Raw genomic sequence first — 26,318 nt, 5'->3', positions numbered from 1 at the left:
TACTACGTTGCACTACGTTGAATAAATGAAAAAAAAAAAAAAATAGATGTGCAGCCTTAATGCATGCCTCTGCAGCCTTAATGAATGTTTGTCATTATAAGGCAGCAAAAATGATAATCAAATTTCAAAAAAAAAAAAAAATTAAGTTGTCTTTTATATTCTTAGACATAAAATGCTTATCTTATACCAAGTAAATTTTATTTTTATCTACCAAGTATTTTTATTTTATTTTTCAAATGTGCGCGCCTTGATTAATATATGCATCCCTGGTAACAGTGCTGGGCAACATGAGATAGTAACAGCTGTTCCAGCGCAGACGGCTTCAAGCAACGGCAAGTTTTGCACTGATAAGCCGCTGTTTCTGGTAATTTTTTATTGTAAATAAAGATAATAATTTACCGCAGCACTATACGCTACTCTGTCTATCTATAGCTACATTAAAAATTCAGTGTGATTTGCATGAGAGCGAGGTGGTGCTAGTTGGTGTATGTGTATGTGTGTGTGTATGACTATGAGCAAACGTATATAAACAATAAGTTTTTCATTTTACGTCGTTCAAAATTGCTTTAGCTCTGTGTTCCTTATTTGCATTATGCAATGTCATACATTTAAACATTAAAACCAGCGCGCTAACAAATTTTTGCTACGTTAAACTACGTTAATATTGAATTCATTTCTTCGAAGTAGCCCACACTCACGCACACACATAAAGTACATATAAACATACATTTGTACATGTACATATGTACAAATATACGCAGTTTTATAACTAGTATTTTCCGCTAAATCGTCTCGATTTCAGATGCTCAAGAACTGTCGACGTGTGTGCGCTCTGTCTCGGCACACTTTATATTTAAACTCCTTCAGTCAGCGAGTTCAACCCATTCATAAGGTGAGCGCAGCTGCCGACAGCAGCATGGAAAAATTTGATCTGCCCAAACGCCTTCAGGGCAGCACGCCCAGCGTATGGAACGAATATATTGCATTAGCTATGCAGTACAAGCCATTGAATCTGGGCCAAGGATTTCCGGATGATGCAGCACCGGACTATGTCACCAACTCGCTGGCAGATATTGCCAAGGATGAGAATCCGTTGCTACATCAGTACACTAGAGGAAATGTAAGTGCTTCCATTTCCTCCTTATCCACGCCTAATGTGGGAAATTCATTTTAGGGTCATGTTCGCCTGGTGCAGGCACTGTCCAAACTCTATAGCGGCCTCGTTGGCAAAGAGCTCAACCCGCTTAGCGATATTCTGATTACTTCCGGCGCCTATGAGGCTCTCTACTCCACCATAATGGGACATGTGGACGAGGGTGAAGAGGTCATTATTATTGAGCCCTTCTTCGATTGTTATGAGCCCATGGTCAAAATGGCCAGAGGTGTTCCTCGTTTCATTCCACTGAAATTGGTAAGCAATTGTTAACAAATCGCTCGGTTCTTTTTGGCATTTGTTTATCCTTTAATGTGATGCTTTCTTTTAGCGAAAGAAAGACGGCCCGATTAGCTCCGCCGACTGGGTCTTGGATGATCTTGAATTGGAGAAAATGTTCAATGAGAAGACAAAGATGATTATATTAAACACCCCGCACAATCCCACCGGAAAGGTCTTCCATCGCCAGGAACTGGAGCGCATTGCCGCATTGTGTCGCCAGTGGAATGTTCTCTGCGTATCGGATGAGGTCTATGAGTGGCTTGTCTTTGATGGTGTCGAACATGTGCGCATTTGCACTCTGCCTGGAATGTGGGATCGCACGATTACGATTGGCTCGGCAGGTAAAACCTTTTCGGTAACTGGCTGGAAAATTGGCTGGGCCTATGGACCGCATCATCTGATTAGAAACTTGCAAATGGTTCATCAGAATTCGGTTTACACCTGCCCGACACCACTACAAGAGGGCGTGGCGCGCAGCTTTGAGGTGGAATTGGCACGTCTGGGAAAGCCAGAAAGCTATTTTCTATCCTTGCCCCGCGAGCTGCAGCCCAAGAGAGATTTTATGGCAAAGTTTCTGAGCGATGCGGGCTTGCGACCAACAATACCAGAGGGTGGTTACTTTATGGTGGCTGATTGGTCGCCTTTGGCATCTAAGCTCGACTTGAGCTCTGAGCTGGATAAGTATCGCGACTATAAATTCACCAAGTGGATGACGAAGAATATGGGTCTGCAGGGCATACCGCCGAGCGCCTTTTACAGCGAGCCCAATAAACACCTGGGGGAGGACTTTGTGCGATATTGCTTCATCAAAAAACAAGCGAATCTGGACAAGGCAGCTGAGTTGCTCAAGAAATTGAACTAAACTGTGTTTATAGTACAACTATGCATTTATTTGTTATGCCAATAAACGAATTTGTTTTAAAAGAGTCTAGGCACGATTCACTGGTCATCATGCATGCTTGAACGTGTACGAAAGAGTCATAACCTTTCGCAGACCATTACATAACCAAAAAGCAAAACAAATGTTTGGGTTGTAGCCTTACTCCAATCTCCTTTTATTTGCAATCCAATAACATGTTCATCCACACGAAATACATTGGAATTGTGTTGTGTTTCTTGTTATGTGTTAATTAAACTAAAGGGAAACGTTGAAACAAACGCCGCCTTACATATCAAAAACGGACTTGAGAGCCAATTCGGGCTTGTCGTAACCCAGCTCCTCGATGGTCGGCACACCAAGCTCCTTCAAGGTTGGTGTGATTTTCTCCAGCAAGTACGGATAGAGTGTGGCTTTGTGGTCGCCGCACTTGTCCTTGCAGCCTTCCAGCCACCTAATGGCCAAGGCGATGTCGTTGACACGGCGGCAGGCGCGCAGTCCAGATTCAATGACCTTTGGGCTGGGCACTACATCCATGCCAAGCAGATCGTTCATGCCTTTGCGGATCTCCCATCCGTCGATGCCCTCGCGAGAGAAATATTTCTCATAACGCTTATCGAACTCTTCAGCCGATTCCTCGGTGCCGTGCAGACAGCGTACAGCGCCAACACGCGAGGATGTAACTCCAAGGGTGCCGCGCATGGCGGTGGCGAGTTTACCGGCAGTAGTGCGCAACATGGCTGTGTAGGGGAAATCAATTAAATAATTTAATTTCCAAAAATTTGGTTAAGTAACAGCTTTGACTCACTTTACACTCTTGCTCTTGCTATTTTTTCACACAGATGACAGAATTGTCAGTGTTGACCAGAATAGCTGAGAAAATCGAGTACACGTATCCGATTTGCTGTGTTATCGACGTAGTGCTGGGTAATGAATTTACTGTCAGTCCATTGGTTGAACGTTCTCGAACACTGTGTGACTTACTGAGTAGTCATTCTCATTTTGTGTCCGACAATTCGGTTGAAAATTGCATTTTCTGCTGAAAATAGACGTGCGAGCAGTGACCGCGGCTTAGTAAATTAAAATATAGCCAACGCAACAACAATAAAATGTCGACAGCAAGGTAAGCGCAGTGAAAACATCTCACACCCTCCCAATTTAGCTGCCACAGTAGGGGAATTCTTCTTTTTGTGGCTTCTTTGTGGGACGCGTGCTTTTTGCTGTGGAAGGGGCATCGGCGGCGTCTATTTTCTGTAAAGGGCATTGCCAAGAATATATTATTTTCTGATAGATGCACACTATCCCAGTTGCATCTAAAGTATGTTTCAGCCCCCAGAGTCATTTGGTGGGTGTGTCCAATGCGCAACTGCATTGTATTTTTATACAGTTCGCGGCAGTGCCATCAAACTCATTGCGTTTGAGGTTATGTTAGGGTTGGCGCTAATTTTATTTCTAAGTGTTGCCCCAATGGTCAAATTCATACGGGATGGACTTTTATTTCATGCAAATCAGCTATAATTTTTGCATAAGTTGCACTTTGGAGTGGCTGCTGAAGGAAACGATACTTCGGTTGCCATGATACGATGAATATAATACGCGTTGCCAAGCGGTGTTCCTCAGTTCCCGGTTTGTTTGTTTATTTAAGCATTTGGTTTCGATTTCAGCTCAATTCCTCCGCCAGTTTCCTGGGCTCAGCGCAGCGATTTGATTTATGTTATCATAGATGTGGAATGCAAAGACATTGAACACAAGTAAGCTCTACTCTTCCGTTTCATAAACAAAATAAGATTACATTTGATGCTATTGTTTTCGCAATATAGAGTGACAGACAAGACCTTCACTTTCAAGGGTGTGAATGCGCTTGACGCCTCCAAAAAGTACGAGGTCACATTGAACTTTTACAATTCGGTTGATCCGGAGAAGGTGACTAGCAAGAATATTGGACGCTGCTTGGAATTCACAATACCCAAGAAGGAGAACGGTCCCTACTGGCCAACACTGACCACAGATAAGACCAAATTGCACTTCTTGAAGGCCAACTTTGCCAAGTGGCGTGATGAGTCTGATGAAGAGGAGGGTGGTGGTGAGTATGGGAATATGTAAAGTTTATTGATTAAATTTAATATATACTCTCTTGTCAGATGCTAAGGACAACGGAATGTTTAGCAACTTCTTAAATAGTCCGGGAGGCGATTGGAACAACAAATTTGATGATTTCAATGTCGACGAGGATGACGACTCCGACGATAACATACCCAGTCTATCGCAAAATGATGATGAGGACGAAGGTGGGGAGGGCGACAAAGACAAGAAGCCAGCTGCCTAAACGGCTGTTTGGGCATTTTTTGAGTAATAGAGTCGTAGCATTAGCCGAGACCCCTATACCGTTAAGTCACACATACACACACACACACAAAACGACAAACACAAACACAATCATGCGTTCGTAAACACCTATTCCGAAAACACTAGAGAAGAATATGCGGCATGTCAGCAGAAGCAAGAAAAATCGAAGAAAGGAACAAAAATTAATTTTACGCTGGATTTTCATCCCAATAACTAAAACTGGAAAAAGCTACAACCAATTCATTGCGAAGTTTCATTTGCAATTTATTATTTTTTGTTTCCTGTAAATAAAGGGAATTAAAATAAAATATAAAAATCTTAATGTTCAATTTGTTTCCATGGTTTCGCTCACACATATGTACATGCAGACGACGAGTTGAGATCACTAAAAATGCAAATGTCTGGCAACTCTATCGACACCGTTGCTTTGGCAACGCCGGCTTTCAAATTTTGTTTGGGCAAACAAAAAATGCTTAGTAAACAAAATCATCCTTCAGCTGCTGTCAGTAGCAGTAAATACAGATTGCGTATAGACTGTAATCATATAAAGTAAATATATAATGGCACAGAATGGTAGACTTTCGTTTATAGCCGAATGGTTTCATGTTGAAGCTGGAATAACACGCAGTTACCTATTAACATACTATCTAAGCGACAATGCTGTTGAATTAGTAAGTTGATTATTGCCTTGCAATTCAGGTGTAAATAATTGTTGTTCAATACGCAGTATGATCAACGTAGCAAGAAAACCTTCTTGCGACGCACCAAAATTCCCGAATTAACGCCGCGTGATTTCTTTGTGGGCTCCAAAATCAACGTGTTTGGACGGCCCTTTGATATTGTTGACTATGCGGACGAGATATCACGGAATACGTTGGCCAAATATCGCAAGCGGTAAGTCAGTACTAATCACAATGGTGTACAGCCCGTCTTAATCAAACGATCTTATACAGGGGCTTTGTGCTGCTCAAGAGCTCCATGTGGCCAAAGTACTTGGGCGAGTTTGTCACAACGCTCATTGACAACAAGATCAACATAAACAACGGCCAAATGGTTCAGTTTACACCAACGAGTGTGACGCAGTTTTTGGCCAGCAAGCAGGACGAGGATGTGCAGACATCGTAAGTTTTCTTGTAAATACCGCTAAAGTAAAATATACGAAACTTTAATTCTCCCTCAACAAGTGTCTTGATGAACGAGCTTCTGGCTGGACCGGCTATTAGTTTGGAGCTCATAGGTGATAATGTGGTTGAGATTATATATGCCTGTTCAAAGTACAATACAGAGAAGGCTTCAACCACCATCGTGCTGTCACCCAGCCTGCAGCATCTGTTTGACCGGGAGGATGTTCGCTATGGTATCTATTGCTCCGAGCGCGAAGAGAATGTGGGCAAGGACTTGAAGTTCTTCTTCGAGGAACGTCACAATATTATTAAGGACTGCCAGTTCAAGAACACCACACTGGCCATCATAAAGCCTCATATAATCAAAGACGGGCTTCTGGGTCAAATACTCAAAGAGATCCTTTCGTCTGGCTTTAAGATAACAGCCATGCGCATGCTGCTAATGGCGCGAGTGAATTGTGAGGAATTCTATGAGGTCTACCGCGGTGTACTGCCGGAATTCATACCAATGGTGGCTCAGCTGGCAAGTGGTGTATGCATGTGTCTGGAAGTAGCTTGCGAGGATCCGGAAAAGAACTCGCACCAGGAATTCCGCAACTTTTGCGGTCCAATGGATCCAGAAATTGCCAAGCTATTGCGCCCACATACGCTGCGCTCCAAGTTCGGCAGCTCCAAGGTGCTCAATGGCATTCACTGCACCGATCTGAGCGATGATACAAACCTTGAGCTGCAGTATATGTTCAAGATACTAGAATGATTCCAATTATCTACTTTGTTCAGTTAATTTATTTGTCATTCGACCTAGATGTATGTGCGTGTGTGTGTAAATAAATTAAAAGTAATTATATTTAAATACCTATTCCACAAATTGAAAAGCAATCAACTATACTTTTAGATGTACCTTTTTAGACAATTCTACACACTTCCGCTCCGGCTACTTGGGCTGGGAACATTGTCCGTCGCGTTGGGCAGCAGAACAACCAAATCTCCTGTCTGCATGTCGCTCTTGAGCTCCTGCAGTCCATACTCGTAGGCCAGCAGGGTAAAAATGATAATGCAGACCAGCATTAGCACGGCGTAGAACAAATACTCGGCCTTTTGGGAGCTCAGAGCATCAAGTTGGGTAATTATCACCACGATGAGATTGCCAAAGGCATTGTTTAAGAACCATGCGGCTGTGACCACAGACTTCATGGATGATGGCGCCTGGGTGAAGGCGAACTGCAGCCCCGGAATGGACAACAGCAATTCGCCCATCATAAGCAGCAGGAACTGAGGCAGCTGCCAGACAATGTTGATGCTCTGACTAGGCGATTGCTATAAAAAAAAGAAAAAACAATATATATTGCTCGATTTGTTGTGCTCGTAGTGGACTGACCATAATGCGATCTTGTAGAATGCCGGCGCAGAGAAAGGCAGCAGCTGAACATATGCCGCCAAGGGTGACGCTGTGCAGCGGCTTCAGCTCCCAATGGAACAGTCGCCGCAAAAGTGGAACGGTCACATATTGCCAAAGTGGAATGAGCATGAAGAGGAAGATCGGACCCACGGCCTTAGCCTGATCCGGCTCAATGGTGACACCCAGCACTGTCGTATTCATCATGGTTGCCTGGAAGGTCCAGCTGGAGTCCTGCTGTGCGAGCAGCGCAAAGTAAACCGGCAGAGGGATGAACAGCTTGATGATCTACAAAGATTATATAGGGGGAAGCGTGAATCATCAAAGGAAGAACTGACATCGCCTTCTACTCACTCGCAACACCTTAGATACATCATTCACAAAATTCACTTCGTATGGTCCAATGGCATTTTGCAGCCAATAGCTACATCGCTTGGCGGACTTGCGATGTCTCCACTTCTCCACCAGCGCCGTCTTGATGCAGCCACAGTACTTGAAGAGTATATTTTCCGCGAATAGTTTTTCCTTTTTGTAAAAGCATTTGCCGATCAAAAAGATAACTAGAAAACACATACATAGGTATATAAGCTGAGAGCTGAGCTGTGGAGATAATGTTGGCCAACTACTTACTCCATGCCATCATGAAGGAGCTGCCCAGCGTGCCAAACACAGCTGGATAGCATGTCGTCTTATCGAAGCACTGTGTTTTGGCTCTTATTAGCGGCGATAAAATTTTGCTCAAGAATATGCCAAAATAGTAGACGAAGTAATAGAAGGAGAAGTACTCGGCCAAATGGACCGCCTGCTCCGGCAGCTTGAACTGCAGCGCACCCAGCGATGTGATGCAGGCGCGCACAGATCCATTGCCCACTGCTATGAAGGAGATCGAGACCAACAAACTGCAAGTGAAAACATCCATGTATAACGGTAAACAAAATTAAAGACTGGACGAGCTCTACTCACAAAGCTGTCGAGGACATGCCCACCAATGGCACCGATATCATCGTCAGCAGCAGCCAGCCAAAGCCATAGAGGAAGCAGAAGCCCGATATGGTGCGCACATTGCCTATATAGCTGTCCGCCAGAATAGCTCCAATAATCGGACAGAACTGCCCAAAGAAGTTGAAAATGTGCAACACAATCGTGGAGAAGCTTTCCGTAAAGCTGAGATCATCGCGCAAAAAGAGCACAAGAATGGCTGGAAAAATAGTTGAGATTAAGAAAACTCCTAATTATTTATATGTATGTAGTTAATATCCAAAACTACAGATGCAACTAATTGCTAACTTGAGGCATACTTAAGCAAGCAATTCTGTTTATTTTAATTGTTTACTATAAGCGGAACGTAAACGAAGAAATAATAGTATTTGAAATATAATGGACCTCTGCGATTCCACCTACGTAAACAAAACTAAGTATTTATTTTATTTTCTAAACAAAACTAAGTATTTATTTTCTACATTTACTATCTGATGCCAGCTTGTCATATTTAAAATATTTTTCAGATTTAAAAACAACAAATCAATCTTAAGCTGTTGCATCTCTTAATGAGACAAGGCCCTGTGGGTCATCCATATGAGCTATCAATAAGACCTCCCATTGTGCATGCACTTCTCTTCGCTGATAAGCTCGACTTTTGGAATATTTTGACAATATAATGGAGGATTACTGTAGACGACCTAAGGCAACTGCATTGTACTGCTATAAAGTGGGTCACACGGGCACATATGTACATATGTATATGTATGCCCCACATCTGTTGCACTTACTGCGCATGCCGTTCGCTGCAAAGGCCTCGAAGAATTTGGTGGCCAGTATAAAGCAGACGGCACGTGGATATTTGTACTCGAGCCGTATGTTGGATATGGGTGCAAAGCCATAGTTGGGCAGTGAGATGCGCGGCTTTCTTAGCTTCTCGTGCTCCCCATAATCAGATATCGAATTAGCCGTCGTCTGGGTGAGTTCCGCAATGGCAGGCAATGCTGTGAGGCCAGAGAGACAAATAGAGAGAGGAAGACGAGAAATTAAGAGTCAGTTGATGCATCTGATCTCTCTTCATAGTTGGCTTATCTTATCGTCCGCAACTCACTTTCTTCGCTGCCGATTTCCGTGGCGCGGAACATTTTCCAGGTGCTTTGACCGCTGCTCAACCTAAACGAGGTAAACTCAACTGCGCCTCACCGTCACCCTCTTGTCGCTCTTTCAGTTGTCTTCGAGTTGAAAGCTCAGATTACCAGCGCTGTGTCCGATTCGTTCACCTTGCGGCTTTTGTGGGTCGAGTGCGGTTGACTCTATTCTGCTCTGCAGTCTGTCGGTCCGTTTGCCGATCACCCACGCCGAGAGACAACCTTTGCGCGCCACAGCAGAGAAGCTACTAAGCACTGAGATGTGGAGCCGGCGACTGTTTTGTCTCGTATGCGGCGTCGGCTGTGCTCACTCAAGAGCAAACATTGAGATAAAAGCAATAGCAAAGCGAATGCATCTCGGCGACAACAATGCGAATGCGACAGGTTATCGCTGTGCTTGCATGTCATGTGCCTGGGCCTCGCTGGTGATAAGGCCAAGTCGCGCTCAGTCGGGCAGAGCGAGTCACGGGACTATCCCGCGATAAGTAGGATGCTGCAGTGGTTAGTGAGGCTGTCACAGTTCGTATTTTACAATGGATTTTTATTAAATTAGGCAGAAAAAGTATTTAGCTCGGCAGGCGAAACCAACTAGATAATTAAAACTAAACACGGATCTGGATGAGACATCGATGAAATTCGCATTTGTAATTTGGTTGCATACAAAAACGAGATGAAGGCAAAAGCAACCAATAACCATTGCCACGATGTGCCCTTACACCAGTTTCTTGGCCTCGAAGAAACTCTTGAGATGACGCATCTGCCAGAATCCCATGCAGACGAGGACCACAGTCTGCGCCAGCGACCACCAGAGCACACGAGAGTTGGTGCTCTCGCTTGTGTGACGGAAACGTTCCTCGCGATAGCGCTGATAGTTCTGCTCCTTGGTGATCTGTTCGACCTGGTCAAGCAACTGGCGAATGCGTAGCTGCAGCTCGGTTAGCTTCTCTTTTTGTGCCACATTGGCATAGTCGATGGCATGCTCGCCCACCTGAATATCGAGATGCACGCGCAGCTGGGCTCCATTGAACCAGGCGGTGCTATTGGAGTACATGCAGATGACGTGCTCGCCGGGAGTGTGCGAAGTGAACGACATTCGTCCCTGGGAGCTGTAGACGCGCGACAGGATCACTTTGTCGTCACTATCGCGCACCTCTACGTGCATGCCAATGCCCGGCGAGGATGGCATGAATCCATTGGAGCGTGGATCATACAGCTCCACTTTGTAGTTCACTGCAACACAAATATAGATATCAGTTTCTGAGCCACCAAATTATTATGCAGCTTACCAATCACAGTTGTCTCATCGGGCACCTCCTCGATAAAGCATTTGCGCTCCGTTTCCGATATGTGAAAGTATAGGCCACAGGCGCTGTGTAACGCACACAGCACGAGGGCAAGACAGATCCATTGGTCTCGCATTTTTTTTTTTGTTGGAAAAATTCCACTTGAGCTCCAATTATTTGTATTATAAAAACTAAGCTCGCCGACACGTCATGAGAAAAAGGCAAAGTGGCTACATTGACAAATTCCCATTTGACAGCTGCGAAAGAGTTGCCACTTGGCAAACAAAACACACACGCACACATGCGTACTTATATAAAAGGAATTAAGATTACTTATAGGTGGCAGCGCTGGCTAAACAGCTGTTAGTTTTGTTGACGTTTAACTTTTGGCATTGTGGGTGCAATTTTAGATAAATAATGGACTTGATACTACTTGTTGGCATTGCAATTGCACTGTTAGTTATCCTGATAACGCTATATTTCCTGCAGAACAAAAATTCAAAGACAGGTATGCAGTGAAATGCAAAAAAAATATAATACATTTCACTATACTCTACAACACTTTCCAATCAGAATCAAAAGCAGCTGCGCAACCTCAACGTGGCGTCCCACAACGAGCTCAAGAGGGCGTGCCAAGGCGTGCACAAATTGCGCGGAATCAGCGCAATCGATTGCGTGCGAATCAAAATGCTCCAGCGGCCGCAGCTGCGGCGGCTGCACCTGCCGCTGCTGCCATAGACTCTGATAATGACGAAGCGGCGGCAGCTGGTGACGAGAATGGGCCACGAGTGCCACAGGGTGCTGTCCTGGATGAAAAGATGGGCGCCAAGAAACGCGCCAAAATGGAAGCTAAAGAACAAAAACGATTGCAGCGCGAACAAGAGCTGCACGATCGTGAGCAGCGCAAGGTGAAGGAGGCCAAAGAAGACGCAGAGCGCAAGCAGCAGGAGGAGCTCGAGGCGGAAGTGGAACGCAAAAGAGTGGAAGCCGAGCGATTGGCCAAGGAAGAGCGTGAGCGCAAAGAGCACGAGGAGTATCTTAAAATGAAGGCCGCGTTTAGCATCGAAGAGGAGGGTTTCGAAGAAGGCGACGCCGATGAGAAGGAGAGTTTGCTAGCCGACTTTATACAGTATATCAAGGACAATAAGGTCGTTCTACTAGAAGATTTGGCCACAGCATTCAAGTTGAAAACTCAGCAAGCCATCGAACGTATCCAAGAGCTGCAGGCAAATGGGACAATAACCGGCGTCATTGACGATCGCGGCAAATTCATTTACGTCTCAGAAGCGGAGTTGGCAGCCGTGGCCAAGTTCATCAAGCAGCGAGGTCGTGTATCGATTGCGGATTTGGCAGAGAGTAGTAATAAGCTGATAAATTTAACGCCCGTTGCAACTGGCGAAGGTAGCGTCCAATGAGATTTGTTAACTATTGTATATAAATTATATATAGTTGAAAATTGTATACAAATTGTTTGCCTGCATATTTGGAGCCGGGTGTGGCTCAGTGGGATAATACCAAGAACTTTGATGTGACCAAAAAAGCTTCAGCAGCTATTTGAAAAATTGAGTGCTTTGCTGGTGGACTAAAAAGTTAAAACGACGTTAACCATTTCTCCCTGCTTTATACATGGCTAAGGATTAAGATTATAAGTATTAAATTATCGGATTTTAAAATTGCATTGCGCACCAAAATGCTGCAGAGCTTTAACAAAATAGAATATTTATCTAAATAATAACAAAGTTCGATCTGTTTGTTCTTTATACATTTGTACTCATATGCAGAGTATACAGTTTAAAATTTAATTAAAATATGTAGACTTATTGCATATCATCGTCATCGCAGTCGTCCATGTCTTCATCGTCGTCTTCCTCGTCGCTGGTAACATCCGGATCAGAGGCCTGTGCTCTGCACTTGGGACACTGACAAACGAATATATAATTTTCGCGTAATATTTTATGCCTGGAATGACGACTGCGCTCCAACTGGCACTCATCCAAATAGGAAATGCATATCTCTTCTCCTTTTTGAATGGGAGCCACAGCTTTCAGTACGACAATATCGTTGGAGTAGGGAAACGTGGACTGGGCATTGGGTACACAGCTGTGGTTGACCTTGCTCTGTAGAATGTATAATCCAGATCCCTCGTTGTTTAGAAAATCGCCAGCAACTGAATAGAAATAGCGAATGTTATATTTTCTTTTATATAATGATAGCCGCTACAACTTACACTCTCCCACTTTCTCATAGATTTGATCGATCACCGTGTCCAGGCTTTCCTTCTCCGCCTCAGGCAGCGGTAACTCGGAAACTTTGTTAACCCACTGGGCCAGAACGCTGGTGGCAATGCCTTGGCTATTCGTGCCCAATATGCCCATCAGGGTTTTAAAGGCATCCGGTGTAGTAAACTGTGGAGCAGATTATACTTTAGAGCTGAATAAAATGGAAGCTTAAGGCATCACTTGCCATCGCAAACTCCTCGCTCTTGAATGCATTGCAAAAGGCTACATACAGTTGCTCCATTTGCTGCTCAAAATTCTCGCCCAGCATCTTGTGGTATATTTTCTGCTCGCGATTGACAGTCAGTGCTTGAAACGATTGGAGCTGATCCAAAAAGTCCGCCTTATTACTGCTCTGTTGATACATGGCCATCAAGCGAACAATCAGCATGATTGTGCCCGTCTCTGGCGGATAGTGCATCTTCTTCCACGTCTCGTTCAGCACATTAATGGGATGTGTATCGTCCGTCCGGAAGGCGCCCATGCAAGATACCCGATGGTAGCGTTTCTGTGCCTCCACCAAGCAATCCTCAGAGCAGTACCGCACTTTGCAACGCGGACACTGAGTGAATTGTGAGAACCAGGCAGCTGTGGGATCGTGCTCGATCAAGGGCACCATGACTGCCTGGTTGTTGGCCAAACGTCGAACGTTTTCCAGCAATGTCTCCAGCTGAAAGTTAAGTTATAAATGGACTGTCAGACAGCTGTTCTTTCTTATTTACCGGTCGCATGCAATGGTCGCACGCTGCATAGCCATAGGCTTTGTTCCACGAGAACTGATGCGACACGAATGGCTCCTCCTCGAAGATGACCTCATCGACTGCAAAGTTCTTTGTTGCTATTATGGCACGCCCCTTGCCGGGTAGCTCCTGTATCTCAAAATAGTTCATGTTGTCGCCAATCACTATTGTAATTTGACATAAACATAAACCAGTTGGGCACTCTTTGAATATGCACGTGCAGATGGTTGGTTGACTATCGATATCAATAACGATAAGATTTATGCTTGAGATATGGCAGCACTACTGAAATATATTGCAATACATATAGATGCTATTGTGAAATAATTATACATCATTTGTAGACATTTATTAACTTTATAAGTTGATGGAAAATACCCAATAATATTGCAAATATACTAGCTGTTTGGTATATTTTTCCTTGGCTCGGTTTATCATTTGCGCCTTAATTTATTTCAGCTAGTGATGAGCACAGCCTTCTATCGGGACTTGACAATACGTGTACAATAGTATCGTCCAAAAGGCGCCAAACGTTTGAATTTAAAATTTCTTACAGGCGCTGCTCTTAATAAATGTGCGAATCAATTTAGTGTCATAATTTTTAATAACTATTATAATTCAATTTAATTATTAAATTCCCTAGTAACTGACAAACTTTGTTGCACATTAATGGAACCAAATGCCTGTCAATTGTCAATGTTTTCTTTTTAATAAAACCTTCCCAGTGATCCCTTTGCGAGTAAATTGAATACACCTCATATTTTAAATGGAAACAACTGTTTTTATGACTTGTACTATACTATTATATAATAATCAATTACATAATTTAAAATTTTAAGACAAGCTAATGTAATTTGTTGATTTTGTTTTTGTTTTTTTCGTGTTTTAAATATAATATATATAAACATTTTTGTTAACAGATGTGTATGTGTGTTGTTGTGTTTTTAGTTGTTTTGTTGTAAAATACATAATCATAATCATAATCATAATTATAGTTTATAATTGTAATCATATTTTCTTTCGTATATAATAACTTTTGCGCCTAACATCTAATAATATTCAAATATAAATTTTTCCACTCTGAAATTAGTTTTATTGTTTAGTTCCTTCTCGCTTGCTTTCTTTGTGTATTTCTTTCTTTCTTTTTTTGGGTTTCTTTATTTATTAAATTAATTTTTTATTCACTAACCAGCGCCATTTCGCGCGCCGTGGGCGTCGCCAGCGACTGGCCGAGCGCCGAGGCTGCCGAAACGGCGCTGCTCAGCCCGTTGTCCTCGTCGCCGTTGTCCGTTCGCGTCGCTGCAGCGATTGCGGCAGCGGCTGCCTTTTTGCGCTCTACTACATCATCCTGATGCCGCACATCCTCATCATTGTTGTCGTCATCGTCATCGCCGCCCCTATCATCATTGTCGGCTTGTTCATGCGCCTCATCGGCAAAGGACACTTCGGCTGGACTGTTATTGCTATCACCATTTGGCGTCGCTGTCGACGCCTCCGCTAGATCATGCTGATTATTGTTGGCTTTGTCTTCACTGGCGGACTTATTATTATCACTATCAGCATCAGCATCGCTCTTGGGCGTCGGCGTCGGAGCTGGCGCTGGCGCTGGAGCAGCGGTTGCCTCCTCCTCGGGTATGTCCTCGATAAGGCTGCGGTTGCCAGAGCTGGCCGCCGATGGACTACGCGGCGGTGCCGCTGTCGACTCCGATATCGACTCCGCCTCAGCTGCTCGGCGCAAGAGCACCGGATCAGAGGCACGTAGTGAGCTCTCGGAGCCACCGACTCCCTCGCCGCTCGGTCGCAGCACCAGATAGAGCAATATGTCTGACAGCGAGATGATGCCAATCACCTTGCACTGATCGTCGACAACGACCAGGCGATGCACCTCGGCGCGCACAATGCGCTCCATGATCGTGTAGAGCGACTCGTCCAAGTTGCACTTCTGCACGCCCTCGAACCACTCGTTGCGATGCTCGTTCGCCTTGCGCAGCGAGACATCGAGATCGTTGTAGGTCTTCTCAGCAGCGAGATTCTGTGGAAGATAAATACAATGTCGCATCACTATGCCCAACAGTTGGCAAACACTCGAGTTCACTTACAATCACATCGAACTTGGCGTAAATGTCAACGAGTCGTCCCTCGGAATCGACCAGCGGCAGCGCCGAGACACGTCGCTCCACAAACTTCTTGAGCGCTGTGATGATGCTTGTGTTCTCGTCGGCGGTCTCGATGTTGTCGTACGTGCCGATCTTCAGATCGCGCAAACTCTTCTTCATATATGCGGGCTTTGGTAATTCATTAATCTGTGAAGGAATGGAAATTATAATATGATATATAAATATAAGACATTAAGGATAAAGGTTTAACAAATGAAATCATCTGCTATATTATATTCCAAAATTTATTTATCAAGTTCATTTACTTGTATGTATATTCAAAAGAACTTTAAGTGAGCTTTATACAGGCTTTTTTTTTTTTTTTGCATTTTAGCTTGATTTTGGAAGATTTTTCCGACTGGAAAGTAAATATGTTTAGATACATAAGTGAATTCATTTGGCACCTGTCTGATTTGTTATGGTCTATTTATAATCTTTGCTATTTCAATATTAACATTAGTTAATGGATCTCACTCACATATAAAAACAGGAACCTCAGTATGCGTTTATGTGTCAATATGTACAAAACATTGCCATTCTCTGGATTGATCACAGGCAGGCGATGTATGCGGCTGTGTATGAGAATTTTGATGGCATCATAGAGGGAGGCGTCCGGTCCGATGCTGACCAGTGGCATCACCTGGTTATGTAGCACACCTGCAAATTAGAAATAGTTCGAAAGTAAATAAATGAATATATACAGGCGAGTAATATAACTAATGAATACTGACTGCGCCACGTGTCCAGTTTGTGCTCCTCCAGCTGCTCCATGGACGCGTTGGGTGACTTATAATACATTTGCAAGATCTTTATAAAGTCTGTGATGGTCAGCATGCCCACAAACTGTTGCTTCTCGGAGTCCCAGAGCGGGGCCGCACGCACGCCATTGTAGACCAGCGCATAGAAGGCCTTCTTCACCAGCAGCTGGGTGTCGAAGACGACCAATTTAGCGGAGGTGGGTATCAGATCATAGCACTTGTGAAAACGAAAGAACTTGACAAAGATCTGTGAATCGTCCTCCTCTGTAAAGAAAAAAGGAAAGCATGTGTTAAAATGGATTTACTTTAAGCTCGATCTAATTCATTGGCAATTCTATACTACGCTCGGCACCTTTCTTGAGCAGCTGAGCGAGCAGACGCTTCCAGGCATCGGAGATCTGTTCGAACTCCTTAATGCTCTCCAATGGATAGCAGAGCACATCACTGGGTCGACCGCTGCCGCCGAGCACCAAGCGGCCCGCATGATTCGAATAGAAATGCAGCTGTAACATACGAGGAGGAGCTGGGCTTTGGGGGCTATCGGGTGGCTTGAATTGAGCCACGGCGAGGCACCATCAGCTCAATGGAGGCACTGCCAATTGACTGGAGCACTCACGCACGCACACACTGAATCGATTTTGTTTAGCAACGCTAATTGAATGTTCAATTGAGCGTTAACAGCGGCTTAACAGCGACGCGCCCTTCCAAGCGCTTCTCACTGTTATCGATACGTAAAACAAATGCACCAAATTCTAAATATTTATTTATCGTATCGTATTCTATTTGCTCTACAATTTAGCAACAGCGACAACAACAGATCTTGATATATACGGATATATATACGTACATATGTATTTACTATATAGATGTATGTAAGCTGGCCATAAATTTGTTTTCTGTCTGCATTTCAATAAATTACATTTAGACATTTTAATTAACATAAATTTAGCATTGCAATAAAAGCGAGAGCCGAAAATATAGCAAATTGACGAGCCGCTAGCTCCTACAGATAGATCCTACAATTTCTGCGGACTGAAAATTCATTTAATCAAAATAATTGTCTACGGCCATTTCACGCAATTGCCACCAGTGGGGAGACCCTTCCCTATGCAACGGGCGACATGCTCTATGAGAACGAATAAACATTCAGGCGTTTCGCTGGGTGTTAATCAAATAAATGTCTGTCATATATAGCCGAACACTTATATGTCAACGACTGATAAATGCAGAGAGCGTACCCAAACAAAAATGACAACAATATATTGTTTGTATATATAAATTGAGCATTGTCCGAGCGCCCTATTTGAGAACATTGGTTAAATATGTGTGCCAAGAAATTAATTAACCTACCCAAACATTGTACGAGCGCCTCGCTCCTAGGGGCCTCGATCTTTCATTGCTTTTCAACAAATAATTCGAAATGGTATGAGAATGCGATATTATAATTTATGGCAAATGCTTTTCACTTTGAACTGATGATGAACCACTCTTTGGAATATTGAAAATATACCAATTTTCAGCATTCAAATAGATCAATGTCAAATTAGCTGAATTGGCACGCGTTTCTTGAACTGAACCTCTCTATATAGCATTTGAAAAATGTCTATTTTAAAACCTTTTTTTAAGCATTATTAATAAATCAAAATATAATTTTTTGAATGTTTTCCTGTTAAATATTTTAAATATTTTTTGAATTTCTGCTAATATAAACGAAAGTATAAAATATAAATGAAAATATAATGAAAACTTAAATTGGTAGGTAAAAAATTCATAGTTAAAACCTTTTTACTTTCCATTTTGCTTTGCCTTTCTTTCACCCTTTTGCCAATCTAATCCAAATGGACTGATACTACTATTGTGGAAACATCATATATTTGCCTCATCTGCTTCATAGTTTAATCTCCCACACTTTTTTTTTTTTTTTTTTGCATATTTATTGTTGCTGTTTTTTAACAAATTATACGCTGTCTGCGCTGACAAAGCTGCCAAAAAGACGAAGAAGCAGCAACGTCTAAATAAAAAACGAAGGTTGCTCGAGATAAGTGATATATTATCAAATATATATACAAATATATAGCAAATATTGCTCATATTGATATATGCATTTTTTTCGATTTTTCTCTTTCCTAATGGAGACTTTATTGCTGTTTAATTTTCTTATTGTTTATTTGCCTTTTTTTTAAACATGTTGCCAGGGCAAAGAATTAAAAAAATAAAGCAAAAATAAGAAGGTTGAGATAAATAACTGAAACAATGAAGAAGCAGATAGAAAAAAGGTGAAGGCTGTTCCCAAGCGAAGGTGTGCGTGTGTGCATGTGTGTGTGTATTATGTGGCTATATATCTCTTTTCGTATTATCATTTAAATGTTTGCTGTTGCTGCTGTTGCTATTCTGATTGATTTCTCTTCTATTTTTTTTTTTTAATTTTTTATATCGTTTTGTTTTTTTTTTTTTTCTTTCATTTATATATTTTTTTTGTTTTCGCACAAGTTAATTAAAATGCTTTGAGTTCTTTTTCATTAATTCAGTGTTGTTTTTGTTATTTGTTCTGTTTTAAACAATTGCAAAACGATTTCAATTGTGGCAGCTTCTCTTTAGCTGGCGTCGCGGCGCCTGAATGAATATATAGACGAATATTTCTATTTGTTTCTTTTAACGAATTCTTCCACAGTGACTAATGGGTGCTTTAACAGACGTCGTTAGACCTTCAACTGCAGTCCATTGTATTTGACCGATCTTTAGTTCTAGTTAATATCCAGCACTTTGTGTATATACTTTTATTTTTCTTCTCTCTCTCTCTCTCTGTAGAGCTAAACAGGTAATATCTATTTTGTTTGTGAAGCGCGGCGCTTTGCTTGTTTATTTGTCGCCCGTCCAAACGTCTCGAGATTTTATCATAAACTGATTCTACCGTCTCTGTTGCTGTTTTTGTGTATTTCGCTTTTCCCATTGGTCGGAAAAGCGAAAAACTTTTTCGCGCAAAGCACAAAGCAGAAAAAAAATCAACACAAAAACAAAAAAGAATTTATTTGTTGTTTAATTTTCGCTGCACCGAAATTAGAATACCCTTTCTGCTATAGAGTATAATGGAAGGGAAATTCTGTTCGACGTCTGAATTCATATAAATTCTTATAGAAACTTTAGAATTGTAGAAATATATTGTCTTTCATTCCAGCATAATAAATTTCTTTATTATAGGTAAAAACGCATTCTTAATCAACTGTATAACAGTTTTTCACATTAAAAATTCTCAATTTTCAATGAAGGCTCAATTTAAGCTGATTTAATCGAGTTAACATCTGTGTTATATTTCTGTTTAAATAAAAGATTTTATTTTCCTGGCAACGAAATTCCAATACTTTTGCTAGTGTATACAAATGCAGAGAGCGATATACACATACATATACAGTCGACTCTTGTGTATAGGTGTATTTATTCAAGATCAACTTCTAAATAAACAAACCAAAAATTGCGGAACAAATTTTATAATCTATAATGGCAGATCCGTCCAAATATCATATTGAATATGACGCTAATGATGTTCATGAAATGCATCGAATTGGCAGCCAAATGCACAAATTTCAATGGGAAATTGCAAACGGACAAATGACATAGTGAAAGCCAGACACACAAAGAGAGAAACAGTCAGATTGAGAGAGTGAGAGAGAGAGAGATGTGCAGATAGATCATCTCGGGGCGCCTTTGGGAACTTATAATTAGCGCTAATGAAACTAAAAAACAAGGAGGTGTGTTCAGCATCTACGTCAACCAGATACGCATCACTAATGGACTCTACAATACACACATAGTCAATACATTTCTATATACATATATTCGTAGTTAATATTCGAACATGTTTATCGCGCTGCAGAGCTTTATAACTAAATAATTTTCCTGCTACCTACGCAATGTTGTACGTTTAATCCCTGTGATATATGATTTTGATTAAATCATATGTACATATACATATTTATTTATTTATATAATATCTATACATCTGTTCTTCGTGGTTAAGTGTCGCGACGTGTGCCGACAGATAAAAAAAGAAAGAAGTATTGATGCCTCAGCCTCTTCTTGGCCAGTTGCCAAGTGTAGCTGCTAATTTATTTGAACGATATATGAATTTGTTTAACAGTTTTCCTCTCAAATCCCAAACGAGCCCCCGGTTTGTTTTTGGTTTACTTACCGAAATCTGAAAGGTTTACTTTGTCCAAGAAGGGATCGGCACGCGGCAACTGCAAAGGAGACAGAATATTGTTTAAGTTGTTTGAGAAATTCATTAGCAACTTTAATTATGTTAATATCATACGTCATAAGAAAATAACATGCCAATTTTAGAGACGACGTAATATGTGATGCAAGTAACTGACTTATGTTAAATATTAACAGTAATAAAAGCTTGGTTCTTAAGGCAATAAAGCAATGTTAAATGTAAATGTAATAAAACGTAAGGGATTAACATAATTATGTTAAAATGCAATAATAACAGTAATAAAAGCTTGGTTCTTAAGGCAATAAAGCAATGTTAAATGTAAATGTAATAAAACGTAAGGGATTAACATAATTATGTTAAAATGCAATTCCATTTGCTGTGCATATGTTTAACGTAATCTTAAAGTCACGTTTACATATAAGTAAATTACACATGTTTGTTTTACGTCTCAAATACATAAGCTATTTACTATTTGAGTTAAAGCGTTAGTCGTATCTCATGTATAACAGCTAAATCAGATAACAAATTGTCAGATAAATTACTCAAATAAAACTCGTATACTAGTAGAAGTCGTATTTTTTGATTACACTATCCCAGCAGCATCCATTATCATTTTCAAGGTACAATGTGCAGGCCGACTAAATAGTATTTTAAATTCGGGTCACACCGATTGTCACTATATCAATTGGCCTATTATTTTTAAAGTGTATGAATACAATTACCTAAATATAACCGCGTGTGTTTATAAGTATGAGTGTGTGTACATATGTTTATCTGAATGAGCACGAGCAGTGCTCCAAGACGTAATCGCTTAATCAGAAAACAGGCGACGCAATCGCAGATAAAGGAATGCAAACTTCAATATAAATATTTATGAGTTACTCTCATTGTCTCTCTCTCTCTCTCTCTCTCTTTCTCATCCTCCCTATCTCTTTAGCTCTGTTATGCGCATTTATCATGCGTCTGCGTTGAATATATATAGATGAAAAGTTTTATTTGAAATTAGCATTGAAATGTGCATTTGTGGAATGAGTAGCAATCGTAAGTGCCATAGGCAAACAGCCATTCGAAAAGTTTGCAATCTCTGTAAACAATTAGACAGTGAGCGAGAGAGCAACAGAGGAAGAGGGAGAGAATGCCATTAGCTCTCACTCTCTCTCTCTCTCTCTACGATAAACGAGCTCTCAACTGCTGACCAAATGCGACGGCAGCGTCAAGGCAATTAAATTGACACTGAGCACAGCAAAAGCTGTTCGGTGAAATAAGGCGAATGCAAGATAAAATAGAAATGCCTAAAACTGCTGTAAACAACAAGAAAAAACAACAGGAGCACTCGAAAGCTTTGCTGTCAACGAATTTTCGATATTATCCTCTCGCTCCCACTCACGCTATCGATATATCTCTTTCTCTCTCACCACTTACGCTAATTTTTCGCCCCGTCTGCAGTTGTTGTTGCTGTCGCTTCCATTGCTCGATCTGCTCAATGCTGTAGTCGCTGCGTCGCCGCAAGAGCAGACACTGATGCACCGGCGCGGGTGACGAATGCCGTGGCGAATTGTGGGTGCTTTGGCTGCTGCTGCGCCGCTGATAGACCAGCGACTGTTGCAGTCCACCAGCAGCCAGCTCGTTGCGGCCAGCAACCGGTGAATGACCTGCAGACAGACGCTTGCCAGGCATCAGACCATTTGCAATGCTGTTGCTATTGTTGTTACTGCGTTGCTGCTGCTGCTGCTGCTGCTGCGATTGTTGTTGCTGCTGTTGCTCTTGATTCTTATTATTGTTCATTGCTGCCTTGCGACGCATCAGCACTGCCGGCATAGCAGCCGACAGAGTTGCTGACAGTTTTCTAGAATCTTTTTGTTTGACTTTAGTGTTGTTGTTGTTATTGCTGCTGCCGTTGCTACTATTGCTGCTGCTGCTGCTGCTGGAGCCGATGTTGTCATCGCGTCTGCTTACGTGCTGCGATTGGCGTTGACCATCCATAAAATCTGTGAGATTTGTGCTATTCAGCAGCTGATAGTTTGCGCCGGCCGCGGTTCCGTTACTTGACAACAGAGTGGGCAGATGACTGTAGCGCCTCTTTCGGTATAGCGGCGAATTGCTAAGAGAGCGCGCTTTGCGGGCAACCTTCGCGTGCAAACTGTCATAGCTGCCGCCTAAGCTCTCATAGGTTCTCTCTTTGCTTCTGCTACTGTTGTTGTTCTTGTCACTGTCATTATCGGGCAGATTTGGGTCAAAGCGGACGCTTAATTTCCCATTGTTATTGCTGTTGTTGCTGTGTAGTAATTTGGAAGCTGTCTGCTGTGGCAGGCCAGCCGCTGCCGCTGCTGCTGCTGCTGAGGGCAGCACACCAACACGAGGTGTGCTGGGCTCAAACGCGGAATAGCGACGACGATACATGTGCAAATACACAAATACACGCGCACTGCAATAATTTCACTAAGAACACTCTCACCTACACTCACGCACTGCACTGATAAAACGCGCTCGCGTGCTAGGGAAACGATATGCGTATATATTGGAAAATTTGCAAGCGAGCGTTGCTTTTTGCGTTTGCTATTCACGGTTCCGGGCACGTCTGCGCGCTCCCAAATGTAAACGTAAACTGGTTAACAGTTTGTTGAGCGTTGCTGCCATATGATCAACACGTGTGTGTGCGTGAGTATGTATGTGTGCGAGTGCTAAAGCTTAAGTAAACACATGCACACGAACACATGCAAACAACGCAGAGAGGCCAATCTATGTCGTATCGAAGTTCAAACACACTAAACAAAAGGTTTCCATCATGCCGTTGAGTATACATATGTATACACTTATTTCACTCATAAACAGATTGCCTCTATTAATCTGCAGTGTTTGTTTTAATCTATAATTAAATTTAGTTAAGTGCACTGCAACAATCACAAATTGCACTGCGATAACCAAGCACTCTGCCTATCCAAGTGTATCAACCAAAAAAACGCATGGCATTCGTTCGTTCGCATTCTTGAAGCTTCTTCAAAAAAGAAAAAACAAAAACAGCAACAACAACAAATAGAGAGCGTGCATTTCAAAGAGAGAGCGAGTCCAAGTGCTAAGTGCTCGCCCACATACACATAGGATAAGCAGTAAGCAGTGGGCGAGTGCTAACAGCGCCATTGCAGACAGAGAGAGAGCGAGAGAGCAAAAGAGACAGATTATGAAAAGAAGGCCGCAGTGAAAAGCTTCTTTTGTAAATATACTCAAGAGGCCGATAAACAAAGTAAACGCAGCTACAGATTGTGGACACAGAGAGCGAGAGAGAATTTGAATTGATATTCAGTTGGACTTCGCATAAAGCAATCGCATATGAATTATGTGAAATGCGCACGATAATTAATCATAATTAGCTGACACAAACACACACGCATATATACTTTACTATGCTAGCCATTGCGTGAGGCTTTCTCCGCAGCTGACGTCAAGAGCGCCAGAGAGAGGACTTTGGCAACAATTCTTGTTAGCGGCGTAAAATGTCGTACTTGTCAATACATAAGGCAACAACAACGACGAAGCCAGTTCCGCCTTAATGACTACGTTGCGGAGTGTGAAAAAATTGTAAACAAGGCGTTCGTTGTAAGAATATTTAAGCCAATTACGTTGACCTTGTGGTTACGTCAACAACAATATAGAACAAAACGATCGACGATAATGGTAATGTTAATGGCAATGTGCGCTAGCTGGAGTAGCGCCCACTCAGAAAACTAAATTGAAATTATGACTAATAGTTTATAGCCTCTCAGTGATATTATTATCAGGAAAACCATAACAAATGTTACTCGCAAAAAAAAAAAAAAACAGCTAATAAATTCAAAAGCTATAAAAACAGCGCGCACATTAACATCTGTTAAACTGAAATGTTTACAGCAGTTTTCTGCTACAAAATCCGTTGCATACTCGAGGGCAGCAACAGAAAGTCACTCGGACAAAATAAAAGCTTGCAGAAATAAAGTCGCACACTGCTGACCTAGCAAGGAAATTATGCTAACTGAATGAAAAGGGAAAGGAGGAGAGGAAATAATTGAATGCGGCATCAAGCTATTTGTCAATGTCAAACTAATACTGCGGATAGCATGCGACGGGCAATTCTAAGGGGAATTTCTTTATCTTGGCAAAAATAATAAGTACCAAATGGAATTGTTACGACAATTTGAGTAGGGAAATTAAGGTAGAGCTTGCTTTCAATCGATTTAATTTCAATAATGAATAAATGAGGGAAAACAGAATAGAATAGAATAGACTAATATTTAAGTTATGAATTTAGTAACTTTTACTGAACTCTTAGCTGTTAACTGAATTTATTAAGAATAGAGACTAAATAACTGAAGTTTTGGGTAACCTAATAGTACTTACACCTCTGGAGTCTCTGAAGAGTATGGCTGCATGGTGTGGATCTAGAGTGCCATCGCCTCGATAGCTACGACCGGCAGCACCCACCGACGCACGCCGTTTCTCCAAATCAGCCGACGCGCGCCGCATATGAGCACCTAATTAAAGAGAAGAGAATCCAGAATTAGTTAAGGGCATTGGCAGAAAGAGTGATATAAAAGAGAGCGTGAGTTAGGAACTAACTCTAAGCTAGACAGCAAGTACCCAGATTTAAGAGAACCAATGTTACCTTCGTTGACAATGCGCTCGTAGATCTTGTAGGTCTCGCCGCAATCCTCCAAAATGCGATTGGCTCTAGAGAGCGTGTTCACATCGAGACTCTTTGAGCGGGTACGGAAGTTCTCCTGCGGATCGTTGAGCGGGGAGGTGCAAACGCTTTGAGCATCATGATTCTTCCTCGGCCACACGTGCATCTTCTTGCCCAGGGACTTGAGCATCTCCTGTATGGAGTGATGATTGTGATGATGATGATGATGATGCTGACCATGGTACTTGTGCTTGTGGTGCTCCTCCTTGTGGCTAGGCTCCTGTTCGTCAATGCTGAGACTTTTGGCAAAAGACGAATTGTCGAAGCGCTGCCGCCCCACAGACACATTCAGCGTGCCGCTGTCCATACTGTAGACGGACTGACGCGATCCGCCCGTACTGTAGTCATCCATCGAGTGGGCTGCTGCGTTCACTCTGTGAAATATCGATATGGCAGTGGGTCGCTCCGAGCTGCGCTGCGGTCCGCTGGCGCCCGTGTGCGTAAAATACTGATGATCCGCGCCACTCTCGTAAATATCATCGAGATCGTGTGGAAAGTAGCCGCCCGGCGGCTGAGCGGCCGGTGGCGAGCCAAAGTCTGGTGCGCCGCGGCGCATGCTCTGTAAATAATGTGTGTGTTTAGCTGACGTGCATTGCGAAACCTTCGATTGCAGTGGAACCCTGCCTCAGGGACTGCAGCACTTATTTCATCAGTCCACAAACAGCTGTGCATCCATCTCACTGCTATCGGAAATCATACAACTAATCGTCGATTACCGATGAAGTCGGCCGAAATATAAAATCGATAGCTACCAAGGTATGTGTTTGCAATTACATTGAATCTGAACTAAATATTTAAATTTAATTTGGAATTTATATATGTATTATAAATAAAATCAATCGAAATACCGTTCTCAATTAAATTCTGTCGATAT

General features: G+C 42.3%; 9 protein-coding genes across 27 annotated transcripts in view; 4 read left to right on the top strand and 5 right to left on the bottom strand.

Moving 5' to 3' along the window:
* The first annotated feature begins 206 nt into the window (after window positions 1-206).
* Window positions 207-2,359, top strand: Kyat (Kynurenine aminotransferase). 5 transcript variants are annotated; one of them, XM_089476339.1, is made up of 4 exons: window positions 207-364; window positions 803-1,120; window positions 1,175-1,411; window positions 1,485-2,359. In XM_089476339.1, the coding sequence occupies exons 2-4, from the start codon at window positions 803-805 to the stop codon at window positions 2,295-2,297; spliced, it is 1,368 nt and encodes a 455-aa protein (XP_089332465.1). In that variant the 5' UTR covers window positions 207-364; the 3' UTR covers window positions 2,298-2,359. The 5 variants fall into 5 exon arrangements, with proteins under 5 accessions (XP_089332465.1, XP_089332470.1, XP_089332469.1 ...); XM_089476344.1 differs by having other exon boundaries at window positions 302-377; XM_089476343.1 differs by having other exon boundaries at window positions 337-470.
* A 101-nt stretch (window positions 2,360-2,460) lies between these two features.
* On the bottom strand, window positions 2,461-3,262 carry COX5A (Cytochrome c oxidase subunit 5A). The gene is made up of 2 exons (XM_089476354.1): window positions 3,121-3,262; window positions 2,461-3,052 (listed from the first exon to the last, which is right to left on the bottom strand). Exon 2 carries the CDS (start codon window positions 3,048-3,050, stop codon window positions 2,601-2,603), a length of 450 nt encoding a protein of 149 aa, XP_089332480.1. The 5' UTR covers window positions 3,051-3,052; window positions 3,121-3,262; the 3' UTR covers window positions 2,461-2,600.
* A 30-nt stretch (window positions 3,263-3,292) lies between these two features.
* On the top strand, window positions 3,293-4,980 carry p23 (cytosolic prostaglandin E synthase). The gene is made up of 4 exons (XM_089476353.1): window positions 3,293-3,435; window positions 3,977-4,063; window positions 4,133-4,395; window positions 4,454-4,980. Exons 1-4 carry the CDS (start codon window positions 3,422-3,424, stop codon window positions 4,636-4,638), a joined length of 549 nt encoding a protein of 182 aa, XP_089332479.1. The 5' UTR covers window positions 3,293-3,421; the 3' UTR covers window positions 4,639-4,980.
* Window positions 4,669-9,700, bottom strand: LOC108620970 (peptide transporter family 1). Its single transcript, XM_089476338.1, has 7 exons — window positions 9,268-9,700; window positions 8,948-9,160; window positions 8,142-8,376; window positions 7,809-8,077; window positions 7,533-7,738; window positions 7,161-7,466; window positions 4,669-7,099 (listed from the first exon to the last, which is right to left on the bottom strand). The coding sequence occupies exons 1-7, from the start codon at window positions 9,299-9,301 to the stop codon at window positions 6,698-6,700; spliced, it is 1,665 nt and encodes a 554-aa protein (XP_089332464.1). The 5' UTR covers window positions 9,302-9,700; the 3' UTR covers window positions 4,669-6,697.
* Window positions 5,188-6,635, top strand: nmdyn-D7 (nucleoside diphosphate kinase homolog 7). The gene is made up of 4 exons (XM_089476349.1): window positions 5,188-5,329; window positions 5,386-5,552; window positions 5,612-5,779; window positions 5,843-6,635. The coding sequence occupies exons 1-4, from the start codon at window positions 5,219-5,221 to the stop codon at window positions 6,537-6,539; spliced, it is 1,143 nt and encodes a 380-aa protein (XP_089332475.1). The 5' UTR covers window positions 5,188-5,218; the 3' UTR covers window positions 6,540-6,635.
* A 128-nt stretch (window positions 9,701-9,828) lies between the features above and the next one.
* eca (transmembrane p24 trafficking protein eclair) lies at window positions 9,829-10,849 on the bottom strand. Its single transcript, XM_018018023.2, has 2 exons — window positions 10,591-10,849; window positions 9,829-10,534 (listed from the first exon to the last, which is right to left on the bottom strand). Exons 1-2 carry the CDS (start codon window positions 10,721-10,723, stop codon window positions 10,017-10,019), a joined length of 651 nt encoding a protein of 216 aa, XP_017873512.2. The 5' UTR covers window positions 10,724-10,849; the 3' UTR covers window positions 9,829-10,016.
* An 18-nt stretch (window positions 10,850-10,867) lies between these two features.
* Window positions 10,868-12,054, top strand: Ddrgk1 (DDRGK domain containing 1). The gene is made up of 2 exons (XM_089476352.1): window positions 10,868-11,095; window positions 11,161-12,054. Exons 1-2 carry the CDS (start codon window positions 11,005-11,007, stop codon window positions 12,000-12,002), a joined length of 933 nt encoding a protein of 310 aa, XP_089332478.1. The 5' UTR covers window positions 10,868-11,004; the 3' UTR covers window positions 12,003-12,054.
* Window positions 12,055-12,332: 278 nt separating this feature from the next.
* Smyd5 (SET and MYND domain containing, class 5) lies at window positions 12,333-13,919 on the bottom strand. The gene is made up of 4 exons (XM_089476348.1): window positions 13,586-13,919; window positions 13,051-13,533; window positions 12,815-12,992; window positions 12,333-12,754 (listed from the first exon to the last, which is right to left on the bottom strand). The coding sequence occupies exons 1-4, from the start codon at window positions 13,751-13,753 to the stop codon at window positions 12,405-12,407; spliced, it is 1,179 nt and encodes a 392-aa protein (XP_089332474.1). The 5' UTR covers window positions 13,754-13,919; the 3' UTR covers window positions 12,333-12,404.
* A 444-nt stretch (window positions 13,920-14,363) lies between these two features.
* Window positions 14,364-26,318, bottom strand: part of SNF4Agamma (SNF4/AMP-activated protein kinase gamma subunit) — a 74,685-nt gene continuing 62,730 nt past the window's right edge. For 8 of the 15 annotated variants that reach the window (XM_089476327.1, XM_089476326.1, XM_089476325.1 and 5 more), the window contains 6 exons: window positions 25,102-25,235; window positions 20,704-20,752; window positions 16,491-16,781; window positions 16,238-16,416; window positions 15,703-15,906; window positions 14,364-15,635 (listed from right to left, as the gene is read on the bottom strand). In XM_089476327.1, the coding sequence (XP_089332453.1) occupies window positions 14,781-15,635; window positions 15,703-15,906; window positions 16,238-16,416; window positions 16,491-16,781; window positions 20,704-20,752; window positions 25,102-25,235 (1,712 nt within the window). In that variant the 3' untranslated portion in view covers window positions 14,364-14,780. Of the gene's footprint in view, window positions 15,636-15,702; window positions 15,907-16,237; window positions 16,417-16,490; window positions 16,782-16,869; window positions 17,236-19,292; window positions 19,661-20,703; window positions 20,753-22,152; window positions 23,668-25,101; window positions 25,236-25,366; window positions 26,004-26,318 lie in introns of those variants that run through there. The other 7 variants (XM_089476328.1, XM_089476329.1, XM_089476331.1 and 4 more) reach the window with 3 other exon arrangements.

This window comes from Drosophila arizonae, chromosome 2 (genome assembly GCF_054131065.1).
Source record: "Drosophila arizonae isolate 15081-1271.41 chromosome 2, UAZ_ARI_1.0, whole genome shotgun sequence".
NCBI lineage: Eukaryota > Metazoa > Arthropoda > Insecta > Diptera > Drosophilidae > Drosophila > Drosophila arizonae.
This window is presented reverse-complemented; position numbering and strand designations above follow the sequence as displayed.

Bases quoted from the DNA above. Each gene is read 5' to 3' on its own strand.
- Ddrgk1 (XM_089476352.1), top strand. From the start codon at position 11,005: ATGGACTTGATACTACTTGTTGGCATTGCAATTGCACTGTTAGTTATC. The intron at 11,096-11,160 runs GTATGCAGTGAA...CTTTCCAATCAG, and splicing joins GAACAAAAATTCAAAGACAG to AATCAAAAGCAGCTGCGCAA.
- eca (XM_018018023.2), bottom strand. From the start codon at position 10,723: ATGCGAGACCAATGGATCTGTCTTGCCCTCGTGCTGTGTGCGTTACAC. The intron at 10,535-10,590 runs GTAAGCTGCATA...TTTGTGTTGCAG, and splicing joins CGATGAGACAACTGTGATTG to TGAACTACAAAGTGGAGCTG.
- COX5A (XM_089476354.1), bottom strand. From the start codon at position 3,050: ATGTTGCGCACTACTGCCGGTAAACTCGCCACCGCCATGCGCGGCACC.
- Kyat (XM_089476339.1), top strand. From the start codon at position 803: ATGCTCAAGAACTGTCGACGTGTGTGCGCTCTGTCTCGGCACACTTTA. The intron at 1,121-1,174 runs GTAAGTGCTTCC...AATTCATTTTAG, and splicing joins ATCAGTACACTAGAGGAAAT to GGTCATGTTCGCCTGGTGCA. The intron at 1,412-1,484 runs GTAAGCAATTGT...GCTTTCTTTTAG, and splicing joins GTTTCATTCCACTGAAATTG to CGAAAGAAAGACGGCCCGAT.
- Smyd5 (XM_089476348.1), bottom strand. From the start codon at position 13,753: ATGAACTATTTTGAGATACAGGAGCTACCCGGCAAGGGGCGTGCCATA. The intron at 13,534-13,585 runs GTAAATAAGAAA...CTTAACTTTCAG, and splicing joins GCGACCATTGCATGCGACCG to CTGGAGACATTGCTGGAAAA. The intron at 12,993-13,050 runs GCAAGTGATGCC...TCTGCTCCACAG, and splicing joins AGAGCGAGGAGTTTGCGATG to TTTACTACACCGGATGCCTT.
- LOC108620970 (XM_089476338.1), bottom strand. From the start codon at position 9,301: ATGTTCCGCGCCACGGAAATCGGCAGCGAAGAAA. The intron at 9,161-9,267 runs GTGAGTTGCGGA...CTGGCCTCACAG, and splicing joins GGAAATCGGCAGCGAAGAAA to CATTGCCTGCCATTGCGGAA. The intron at 7,467-7,532 runs GTGAGTAGAAGG...TAATCTTTGTAG, and splicing joins ATGTATCTAAGGTGTTGCGA to ATCATCAAGCTGTTCATCCC.
- p23 (XM_089476353.1), top strand. The intron at 4,064-4,132 runs GTAAGCTCTACT...TTCGCAATATAG, and splicing joins TGCAAAGACATTGAACACAA to AGTGACAGACAAGACCTTCA. The intron at 4,396-4,453 runs GTGAGTATGGGA...CTCTCTTGTCAG, and splicing joins TGATGAAGAGGAGGGTGGTG to ATGCTAAGGACAACGGAATG.
- nmdyn-D7 (XM_089476349.1), top strand. From the start codon at position 5,219: ATGGCACAGAATGGTAGACTTTCGTTTATAGCCGAATGGTTTCATGTT. The intron at 5,330-5,385 runs GTAAGTTGATTA...TTCAATACGCAG, and splicing joins GCGACAATGCTGTTGAATTA to TATGATCAACGTAGCAAGAA. The intron at 5,553-5,611 runs GTAAGTCAGTAC...GATCTTATACAG, and splicing joins TTGGCCAAATATCGCAAGCG to GGGCTTTGTGCTGCTCAAGA.